We start from the raw sequence: 11521 nt of genomic DNA, 5'->3' as shown, positions 1-11521 counted from the left end.
ATGCCTACGGGAACCTTCTCGCAACGTTTGCGGCGGGGCGGGGCCAGTGCCAAGTGCGTGTGGTGATTGGTGGAGAGCTATGGCGCAGACTGCAAGACGAGACGGATCGAGAAGGACCCGGAAGAAGGCGTTCGTTTGGCAGCGGTACAGCGGGGAGGGCTGGGCTAGCGGGTGGGAGCCACGGCTCTGATTGGCCAGAGGGTAGGAGGTGGGTGCTCTCCGGTAATTCTCAGAGGCGATTGGCCGGTGGCGGCGGGCCGGTGTCCAGATTGGCCATCAGGGTTCTGGCAGGTTCCAGAAGACGGCCCAGCCGGCTATAAAGTGTGCGGCAGCGGCCGGGGACCGGCACATCGCGCCGCGGAGAGCAGCGAGAGCGAGTGGCGGGAGAGGCCAGCGTGGGTGAGTGGCTGATCAGCGCAACCTGACATCATGTCTGGCAAAGGGCCGGCAATCGGCATCGACCTGGGCACCACGTACTCCTGCGTGGGTGTCTTCCAGCATGGCAAAGTGGAGATCATCGCCAATGACCAAGGGAACCGAACCACACCCAGCTATGTGGCCTTCACTGATACAGAGCGCCTCATCGGTGATGCCGCCAAGAACCAGGTGGCTATGAACCCTACCAACACCATCTTTGATGCTAAGCGTCTCATCGGCCGCAAGTATGATGACCCCACAGTGCAGTCAGATATGAAGCACTGGCCCTTCCGTGTGGTGAATGATTGTGGCAAGCCTAAGGTGCAAGTGGAGTACAAAGGTGAGATGAAGACTTTCTTCCCAGAGGAGATCAGCTCTATGGTCCTAACCAAGATGAAGGAGATTGCTGAGGCCTATCTGGGTCGCAAAGTGCAGAATGCTGTCATTACAGTGCCTGCTTACTTCAATGACTCCCAGCGCCAGGCCACCAAAGATGCTGGCACTATCACTGGCCTTAATGTGATGCGTATTATCAATGAGCCCACAGCAGCTGCTATAGCCTATGGCTTGGACAAGAAAGGTACTCGAGCTGGTGAGAAGAATGTGCTCATCTTTGACTTGGGAGGGGGTACTTTCGATGTGTCCATCCTTACCATTGAGGATGGAATCTTTGAGGTGAAGTCCACAGCTGGTGATACCCATCTGGGTGGGGAGGACTTTGACAACCGTATGGTGAACCATTTTGTGGAAGAATTCAAGCGTAAGCACAAGCGTGACATTGCTGGCAACAAGCGTGCGGTGAGGCGGCTGCGTACAGCTTGTGAGAGGGCAAAGCGCACCCTCAGCTCTTCCACACAAGCTAGCATTGAAATTGACTCCCTCTTTGAGGGTATTGACTTCTACACTTCTATTACCCGTGCCCGCTTTGAGGAGCTCAATGCAGATCTCTTCCGTGGTACCCTGGAGCCAGTGGAGAAGGCTCTGCGTGATGCTAAGCTAGACAAGGGCCAGATCCAAGAGATCGTGCTGGTGGGTGGCTCTACCCGTATCCCGAAGATCCAGAAGCTTCTACAGGACTTCTTCAATGGTAAAGAGCTCAACAAGAGCATCAACCCCGATGAGGCTGTTGCTTACGGTGCTGCAGTGCAAGCCGCTATCCTCATGGGAGACAAGTCTGAGAATGTGCAGGATCTGCTGCTGTTGGATGTTACCCCTCTGTCCCTGGGCATTGAGACAGCGGGTGGAGTGATGACTGCTCTCATCAAGCGCAACACCACCATTCCCACCAAACAAACTCAGACCTTCACCACCTATTCGGACAACCAGAGCAGCGTCCTGGTCCAGGTATATGAGGGTGAGAGGGCTATGACGAAGGACAACAACTTGCTGGGCAAGTTTGACCTAACGGGCATCCCCCCAGCACCCCGTGGAGTCCCCCAGATCGAGGTCACGTTTGATATCGATGCCAATGGTATCTTGAATGTCAGTGCTGTAGACAAGAGCACGGGTAAGGAGAACAAGATCACCATCACCAATGACAAGGGTCGCCTTAGCAAGGATGACATTGACCGTATGGTGCAAGAAGCAGAGAAATACAAAGCAGAGGATGAAGCTAACAGAGATCGGGTGTCTGCCAAGAACTCCCTCGAGTCCTACACTTACAACATGAAGCAGACAGTGGAGGATGAGAAACTGAAGGGAAAGATAAGTGACCAGGACAAGCAGAAAGTGCTTGACAAGTGCCGGGAGGTGGTCTCGTGGCTCGATCGCAACCAGATGGCTGAGAAGGAAGAGTATGAGCACAAACAGAAAGAGCTGGAGAAACTCTGCAACCCGATCGTCACAAAATTATACCAGGGGGCTGGAGGTGCCGGGGCAGGTGGCTCCGGTGGCCCAACCATTGAAGAAGTAGATTAAAGAGGACTGAAACATAGACTGGTTAATGGACAGTCACTCCATTCTTTGCTTTGTTTTGTGGTTTTTTTTGTTGTTTTTTTTTTTTTTCCCTAACCTTTAAGGAAAACGTCCTTGCTGGTAACAGAGTTTATTCTGTTGGGTGTGTATAAAGGCAGATCTGTCAGCTTGGTTTTGATAAAAGGGAAGGCACGTCCTGCTTTATAAGGTTAGTAATAGACAAGTTTTGTTAATTCAGATACGGCTGTTTGTACTCTGGATGTTTGTTTAAGTGTCTCTTCTAAAGTAACCACTTGACTGTTGCAGCTGCCAAGTTTCAAGTTATGCATGAGAATCTTTACAGAAGATTAAAAATATATGCCAAATTCAGCTTCTGGAAATTTTGGTAATAAATAAAACTTATTTAAAGCATAAACATATCTTCCTCCTCTCTGTGAAGGGGCAGTAGTGGGGTGGGTGTGTGAGGAGGACCTTCCTGGTGGTGTCTGCAGCCCCTGAGCTCTTGCACCCAGGAACGTGCTGGGAGCAGAAAGTGAGTAAAGTAGCTGCTGCGGTGAGATGGGGGGTGGCAGCTTGCTGGAACAGAGCACAGCCTGGGGAGCACTGGGGAGGGAAAAGTTACCCCAAGCAAGGGGTGTTGTTCTGGGGCAGGACCTGCTCTTCATCCACAGCTTGTGGTGTGGGCAGCAGGACCCAGCCCAGCTGCTCCAGCCCTGGAAATACACGGGGAAATGCTGTGTTCCTCTTGCTGTGAGCAAACAGTGGGGAAATAAGTACAACAAAAACAGTCGTGCTTGGCAGGCGCTAGGCTTGATAAAACAGATGGGTTTGTGGCCAGCTATTGTGTTGTTACAGAGTTATTTTTGGATTGCTGGTGTGCAAACTGAGCATATACTTCACCGAATGTGTTTGGTTTTTTTGTTTGTGGGCTTGGTTTTTCCACCCCTGCCACTCCCTGATGCCAAGGACACCCTGAGAGCTGGGAGTGCTGAGCAGGGAGCTGAGACGCAGAACTTGAGGGAACAGGCAAAATTTGTAGTAGTTAAACTTGTCTGACTTTACTACAAACCGTCTCCAGAGCTCTTCATTTGTTTAAGAAAGCAAAAAACATGCAGTGTTTAGACTCTGAGGAGCTGAAAATTAATGAGCTCTAATGGAGGATTCTGATGACATGCACATTTTTTGACAGGCTTGTCCTTTAAGGGAGAAAACAGCAGAGCAGTGGGCAGCTGAAGGCAGTCATCTGCTGTGTTTTGGTTTGTTTGCTCGGTTGTAAGTGGGACTGTTGGGGTGCTGGGAAGCACAGCAGCGCTGCCCTGCTGGCTTCCTGTGCTGCAAGGAAGGTTGAGGACTTCAGTTCCTTCAGCTTGTAACTGATGTGTGTATATATGTATATAAAAAGTCTCTAAAAATATTTTGTGATGAGGCTGACAAAAATAGACTTGGTGTTTAATAATCATCACAGATTTAGGACTCTGATTTACCATGTGGATTTTTCTTCGCTGGTTTGCCAGGGCACTGACTGGGGGGGTTTTCTTCACTGGCTACTGGAAGGGGTTCCAGTAGCTGCCGTGGGGGAGTGTGAGGCTTGTTAAAAGCTTGTATGATCAGCTGTTGTCACAAGTGATTCAAACCCACTTCAAGTTTATTGAATGGTTCCTGGTGAAATGGCTGTGCTGTCACTTAGAGATCTGAGAAGTCACAGAAACTTCAGCACCTGCTGAGTGCTGCAGTGAAATCTCGACAGGCTGTAATGAGGCTGGGTGCTTTTGGTATTGATGTGTATGGCATCTTGCTGGCAATTGCCCTCTTGATTTCCAGGCTGAGGTATACAGGGCCCATGAGAATGAGGCAATAGAATGAGTTTCAAATTTTACTTCTTTTTTTAAGGAACTAATAGGTATATATGCTTATGAATAGAGTAGATGATCTGTAAGTGAAAAGCTGTTGCTGCAAACTGTCAAGCTTTGCTAGATACACTCTTCCTGACTGAAATCTCACTGCTGTGGCACAATAGTAAGGATTAGGTAGCATTCATGTTTGTTGAAAATGTAGGTGACCTTTTTTTCCTACTAACTGACTGGTAATTGCCCTTGCCACATAGTTTCCTTTACTTTTCAGCCCTTGCTGTGCATTCCTCAGCATTGCTGCCCAGTTATTAAATGCAATTTTTTGTTGTTTTTCCCAAATGTCTATTTAAGTGTGTTGCAGAGCTGCTGTAGCTAAATGCACACAGCAGATGGTTTGTCACAAGCCTGTGCTGTCATCTGTCCTTTCTCTCAGTTTGGCCACTGCTGCTCTGTGCCCGTTGGTGGTGGGGCAGGCAGGGAGCAACAGAGACCACGGAAGTGTAGTGCCTGTCCAGATGGTTAAAATACCCCGGAGGCTGAGGGCACGAGCAAGTTAACAGTGGAGTAATTGTGTGCATATGTATATATGTGTATATATATATTTATTTATTTATTTTTCCCTTGGAAAGGGATATTTTTTAGTGTGGACACACCTGGACTGTGGGTGGGATATGTGAAACATGAGAAACTTCTGCTGGCTTACATGACTGGAAAAGGATTTAAGTCCTGAGGCACAAAGTAGCCTTTCAAATATGTGAACAAGCCCCCAAAATGCAAGTGGCAGGAAACTTGAAGGGCTCAGAGCTAGATTCCTTGCATTCATTCACTTAGTTTATAAAACAAAGAATAAACTCTGAATTGATTTTAAGTATATTGTACTTACCATAGCATGAGCTCTGATCCTATTAGTTGAAACTTCCCGTAGACTCTGGTGGGACTACATTTGCCCCCCCCCCCCCCCCCCCCCGTTTTCTTAAATAAAGTAAATGTCAGAGGGGAAAATGCTGCTTGCTCCTCATTTGCAAATAGTTGTAGTTCTGGGGAGCAGTTGCACATTTCAAATGAATTTGGCAAAGCCAGGAAAATAATCTTGTCTAAAAGCTGCAGTTTCATTGCTTCTGTGCTCCGTGTCTCTCCTCCTTTGTACTGTCCTGACTCACCAGGAATGCCAGCATCTTCCGTCAAAACCATGGGCCTGGGTTTCTGAGCTTGCTTATTCTTAAACAGGGCTGTGCAAAGGACCAAACCCATAGGAAGGATATAAAGTGATTATAACTTTGTAACTCCTTATATTTGCTGATTGAGTTTGTATGGATGGTATTATTTCATATAGAAGAACACTGGGAGCATTAATACTGCAGAATTTAATCACCCAAATTAAAACCTTAGGCGCCTTAGCACCTTACTTATGGTGCATTCAGGCGTGGAGCAATGCAAAGCAATCACTCCTGTGTGTGATGCAGGTCACCCTGCAATTCCCTACCCTCGCTTTGCAGGGGAGCGGGAAGAGCCAGAAAAAGACAAAGCCCAAAAGCATTACTGCAACAACGTGCCATGTGAGAGGCCTTGGGGGGGAGCTGAGGACAAGTGAGGTGTCTGGGGGCAACCCACCCGGGAGCTGGAACGCTGAGACGTGTTTGGGCAGGCTGCGTCCAGCCAGCCGGCTGGGTGAGTCAGCCCCGTGCCCTGCAGCCTCCAGAGCGTCTGTTTGAAGTTTGCACACAGGACTTAGCAGACAGGCTACAGCCCTGCTCATCCCTTGTGATACTATCTTAAGGGCAGGAACGAATATATCCTGGCAGCCTTCCTTTTATCTCTCAGGAGACACGGCATAGGGCCCTGCAGGCTGGGCAGCCTTTCTCTTGGGAGCTGCCTGTCATTTATTTGAGAGGTTCTCCTTGAAGAGTTAGGGCACTGTGGGGCACAGCCACGTGGTGACAACTTTGAAGGAGATGTGGCATCTTAGTACTGCACCAGAAATTTTGTCTTCTCCAATGTGAGCCACTCTAAGACATACGTACGAGGAACAGCAAAAAGAAAGGAAATGTTCAGGGAATTCACGTTTTCAGACTCTGCACTTCTGCTAAATGCAAGGCATCATGTTAAAAAGCATGTCCTTACGCTCACAGTTAGGACATGATGTATTTTAAAGTTCTTTTTTTTTTCAGTCTTGTCAGTGCATTGCATTTCAAGCTCTACTTACTTAAAAGGTGTTCCAGTTCTTCTCTTTTGCCTTCTTCCTGCCATAAGTTTCCCTTACTGTGTCCCTTTAGAAAGCACACAGTGGTCTAATCTCTGCCTACATCACAGCCACTGTACATTGGCACATGGGAATTCTGTGATATTAAACCAGCAAAGCATGTGGATGCTCTTACAGCAGCAAAATTATGCTCTGCAGTTGTTCATCACAAGAAAGTTATAACCCCTCCCTACCCCACAGCAAAACAAGTTATGCTAGTAAAGCTGCTTTAGCACACCTATGTGGGTCAGGTATCACATCTCTCCTCCATTCTCATCCACTTATTTATGCAGGCAGAAGCCTATAGCATAGACCTGCCTCCAGAGTAGATTTTGCTTGCAGCAGCATGGTGATTATATAGTGGGGCAGGCCAGCATTTCCAGATGCAACAACATATTTCATTTCCACATATGAAACAGCAGTATTAAAAAACCATGATCCACCCTTGCATGACCCATTTGCCTTTACTCTCTCCTGCATCAGTAGGGTGTAGACACAAACTAGCTGGTTCCTCGTCATCCCAGTAACAGCATGAGCCAGGAAATTCAGAGAGGGGGTGAATTTCCCTTTAAGAGCCAACATGTTTCTTGTAGTCTTTCTTTTAAGGAAAATCAGTAGCAGTATAGGAAATTTTTGTTCCTTTTCTATTGCTGAAGACACTCTCTCCCATCATTCAGGACTTGGTTTAGTGTGTGTTGGCCAGTGCAAAGTTGACAGATCGCTGTTATATCCTGGACCAAGCAGCGTAAAGTCATTCTTGCTTATGCGTAGGTAGCAGTTAGCAGCACCTGTACCCTGTCTGTTGGAGCAGTTCAAAATTTTGCTGCTCCAAATGATTGCAGGTCAGCAGTTAAAAATCTATTTTTAATAGGATTGAAGAACAAAAAGACTTCTAGCAGTGCCAATGCTATCTGTTTCAGGCAGCACTCTAGATAAAAATATGGATTTAGGGTCTTGGTTGTCTTGCTATTCACTGGCAAGCATAATGAAATATTTTTAAGTCAATCCCTGTACGAGCTGTTGCATGGCTGAACTGACACTCTAGCAATCATATCATAGCTGAACACAGCATTAGTTTTTTTTTCCAGGCTGTATCTAAAAATGTAAGCTTATTTCTATCAAAACCACATTTATCTCTCATTTGGCAGAATCCTTTTCCTGCTGCAGATCTCGTTCACAACATGTTTGCAAATGTACCAACACAGTCTGGTTAAAGAGAGCTGATGATAGTACGTCCTTAGTCCTATCCCCAGCACTGCAGGTGGAGGCTAACTAAACTAAAAATTCTAATAAGCCAGTAAGTCCTGTAACAAATTAAAACTAAAAGTGAAGAAGTTCCCTGCAAAAGCTACCTTCAAAACTTACAGAGTTGATAGAGAAGATCTTGCCTATAGTACTTCTATATTAAATTTTCACTTGTTTTCCTAATTCTGTAGCATGTAGATGGTTATTATATCCTACAGCAGAACTAGAAAATAGGCTATGACATTTTTGTTAAGCTCCATAGATTTCTGAGTACCTCAGAATACAGAATCAAAATAAAAGTTTTGAAAATACCTACTGAGTATGCGGTACATTTCAATACTTCAGCTTTCCTATTAGAGGCATGTTAATAGCAAAAGGCTGATTACTGGGGGCACAAGGCAAATGCCTAGCTGTATGAAAACAGCTGACAACTGCTAATGTTCAGTAATCTCATCTGATAAAACAATGCAGAGGGAGTAATTGCATGAGGATTTCAGTAAAAGAATGTGCAGCTGGTTTTTCTGGCTTTCCAAAAGCAGCCTGCGTTCCCATAAGCAGTGCTAGGCAATCACTGCCTCCTGATTTCTCTTAGACGTGGGCTCAGTAGCTATTGCTGCCTTTGCGTATCAAACACCTTTAGCCAGTTTGTGGCTGTGGATGTAGCCACCACTGAACGCGGCAGATAGCCAGGCCACAGGGCTCTGAATCTGCTGCAAGGCTAGTGCTGGTGTCTCAGGAAGTCAGGATGTGAGAAGGACACAGTATCTCTCCAGGACTTACAGTGTAGCTGTCAAACTACCCTTTGCTGTGTGTGGTCCAAGGAATGGGACTGAAATGCAGCAGTGCTGATATGTGAAAACAGTGCAAATTGTTGAAACCAAGAAATTTTGAGCTTCAATTTTGCACAAATCTGAAGTGGAAAAACATACCAGTGTTCACAGTATCATGCCTTAGGACATTATTTATTCCATTCATATAGCATGATCCTGTTCCTAATGAGCAGGCAGAAGTACTTGGCAGGTAAATGGCGTAGTCATGGACTAAGAATTAGTTACTGTGAAATTGAATTCTGCACTTGTGTTTCTAATACAAACAGTAGTGTGCACACAGAGTCTAATATGCCGAGAGAAACCAGGCCTGTCATTTAACTGACCCTGGGAAAAGAGGAGGAAATTAATGCGGTGGGTATGGAAGACAGACCTGACACAGCAAGAAGAAATAAGAGGCAGAAAAGAAGTGAATGGCTGGATGGTGAGTCAGTGATAATTTTGTTGAGTTTATTCATGTGTTTATTTTCTGGGTGTGATATCCAACTGAAACCTCAGATATACTTGAAGAATGGATGTATTCACATACTGTTGAGTGTTCCCAGCTACTGGGATGCACATGGACACACAAACATGGCAACATGAAAAGAAGCCTATTACAGCTGCAAGGTCAGTTGTTCAGAATTATGACCATCAGAACAAGCTGATTTCTTGCTTGCTTTGTGCTTGTGCTTTAGAACCCAGTTTTTAATTATGCAGTAACAGTTGCTTTTTTTTTTCTTCTTCTGTAGAAAGAGACAGTGCACACAATGGGCAGTGTGTGCTCAAAGAAAGTAATACTTCCCAGTACAATTTACACTCTCTTTTCTGTGTGCTTTCCAGCCTTGGCTCTGGAGAAGAATTATTGCTTAGGAGGTTGCCTGTGGAGGTCATCACCATTACATCTCAAGTGCTTCACAATATTATCAATTCGGTTTTCAGCCCTGAGATGTGCATAATTCCCACAGAAAGATGGTGATAAAACTAATCAGCAAAAGCCAGATGCCACGTGTCTATTGCATGGTCTTCCCTGGAGATGACAAGGAGCTTTTTTTTTCAGACAGCTTAGTATTAAATGGTTTTTAAGGCTGTTCAAAGCAGAGTTCCCATTGGCTTCTGTCACAGTTATGGATACCGAGTCCTGCATTTCAGAATTCCACAAAGCCAAGCCATTTGCTCAGAAAGAAAAGAGCATTCAAATAATGGTCATTAGGGTTGAACGCAGGTTGGAGTGATTTGCCTGGCATTCTGTGACTGAAGCCCATGTGGAAATCAGTTTCCCATGTAGCCTTCAACTGCTTCAACTTTTATACCTTAATTCCACTTCTAATCTTCTGGCTCACTCCTTTTACAGCTTCCAACTCTTGCAACAGCTGAAGCAGGGATCCAACAGACACTAATCTCCTTTTCCACACAATGCCAAGCTTCTAATTCTTTTTCAAGACTGATAGCCATTTGGGCAGTCAGCATGGGTGGGATGCTTGATGCTTCCCTCTGCAGCCTTAGCTCATGAAATACTTGGGCTGAACTGTTCTCCTCCAGCAGACACTTGGTGAAGGGTAGTACAGTGCTGCTTCTGAGTATCCCAAGTCTCCTGCCCTGGTAATTCAGTCTTGGGTTTCCACCTGAAACTATGGCCTGTCCTGGTCCATGTGCTGGGCCAGAGCCAATTCTGTCCCACTCTCCATAAATCCCTGCTGGATTTATCTTAGTTTTCCCCTAGTTCATCTGTCTTCTGCCCTTATTCCCAGGCCTTCCCTGCCTGCCTAGTCAGCTCTCTGTCTTTAGCAATCAGCCCCAACCTTTTCCTTCACAGTTGTTCTCCCTGTAGGTAGTTCTGAGTCTTAGTTTCTCCCTATCTTTATCTGGGCTTTTTGTGACAATTTTCTCCCAACATTAGTAGAGGTGGAGGGTTGTCTCAGCTGCCTCCTGTGCTGTGAATGTTAGCAGGTAGCCCAAGTTATCTGCAACTCCGCCTTTACTTTTGCCAGTCCTTTTGGCATGACTTCTGCTGGAGCCAAGATGGGATAATGGTCTCCTGAGGCTGATGACAGCCCTACTCTACACAAATGAGTCAACAAGCTACCAGTTCCATACCTCCCCCTTTACCCTGGTGGGGAGCCTATTTCTATAGTGCTGCCGGCTGCCATGGGTGAGATCTGAGGTCGTTTCTAAACCTGCTTCTCTCATCCTCTTAAATATGTAACTTGGCTGCCAAGTCATGGATATGTACTTGGCAGCCTGTAATAGCAACTGGAAACAAAACATACACAATACAACTGGCAGAAAAAAAAAAAGAAAGAAAAGAAAGAGATGAGATGAGATGAGATGAGATGGCTGTAGAGGACAGAGCCAGAGCTGAATTTTCAGGCTGATCTGAGATTTTTGCTTATCTATCCATGGGCTGACTCTATTTGCATGAATAAACCTTTAAAGAGTACCTATAGGAGAATAGTTGCAGTGTTTGGAGGGCTGTGGAAATGGGGGTAAGTTAGGGACAAGTTATTTTAAAACAATGTTCTTTCCCCATTTGTTTTTCCATGTGATCATGAACATCTCAGAAACTATTGCAAAAATTAATGCCAACTTTAAGAGCCAAAAGCACAGGATATGTTCCTTCTGTCTTACTGAACTGATTTATCTGAAAGTCTTAGGTCAGGTATTTTCATCTCTTGAAAGTATATACTGGCCTAGTGCAGCTATCCTAACAAAATTATGACTGGTTTTCACCTTATAGCTGACCACATGTACTGAAAAGTGTGGTCCTCCCCCTGTCCCCTTGTCTTTATCTGTATCTCCGCTGGCCCTTCTTTGACTCCACCATGAACTGATGTAAAATGCTAACTCAGCAGAAAGCTTCTTATTTATTTTTGCTGGATTACTATTTTTGACAGTGTAGGGAGCTGCCTTGCTGTGGGGACAGAGAAGATAAAGAGTCAACAAAAGATAAATGTTGTAAAAATTGATGGGAGGGAGCAAGAATGCCTCTTCTGTCAACAACTAGCTATTAGGCTGGCTTAGCTGTAATGTGAAGCCTCACCCTTCGCGGG

General features: G+C 45.7%; 1 protein-coding gene across 1 annotated transcript; it reads left to right on the top strand.

The window, feature by feature from the left end:
• Positions 1-324: 324 nt before the first annotated feature.
• HSPA2 (heat shock protein family A (Hsp70) member 2) lies at positions 325-2746 on the top strand. The gene has a single exon (XM_062630714.1). It carries the CDS (start codon positions 430-432, stop codon positions 2332-2334), a length of 1905 nt encoding a protein of 634 aa, XP_062486698.1. The 5' UTR covers positions 325-429; the 3' UTR covers positions 2335-2746.
• The last annotated feature ends 8775 nt before the right edge of the window (positions 2747-11521 follow it).

Source organism: Pezoporus occidentalis, unplaced genomic scaffold (genome assembly GCF_034315485.1).
Source record: "Pezoporus occidentalis ecotype Australia unplaced genomic scaffold, CSIRO_AGI_Poc_V1 ctg36, whole genome shotgun sequence".
NCBI lineage: Eukaryota > Metazoa > Chordata > Aves > Psittaciformes > Psittacidae > Pezoporus > Pezoporus occidentalis.
This window is presented reverse-complemented; position numbering and strand designations above follow the sequence as displayed.

Coding starts and splice junctions, on each gene's coding strand:
- HSPA2 (XM_062630714.1), top strand. CDS start 430: ATGTCTGGCAAAGGGCCGGCAATCGGCATCGACCTGGGCACCACGTAC.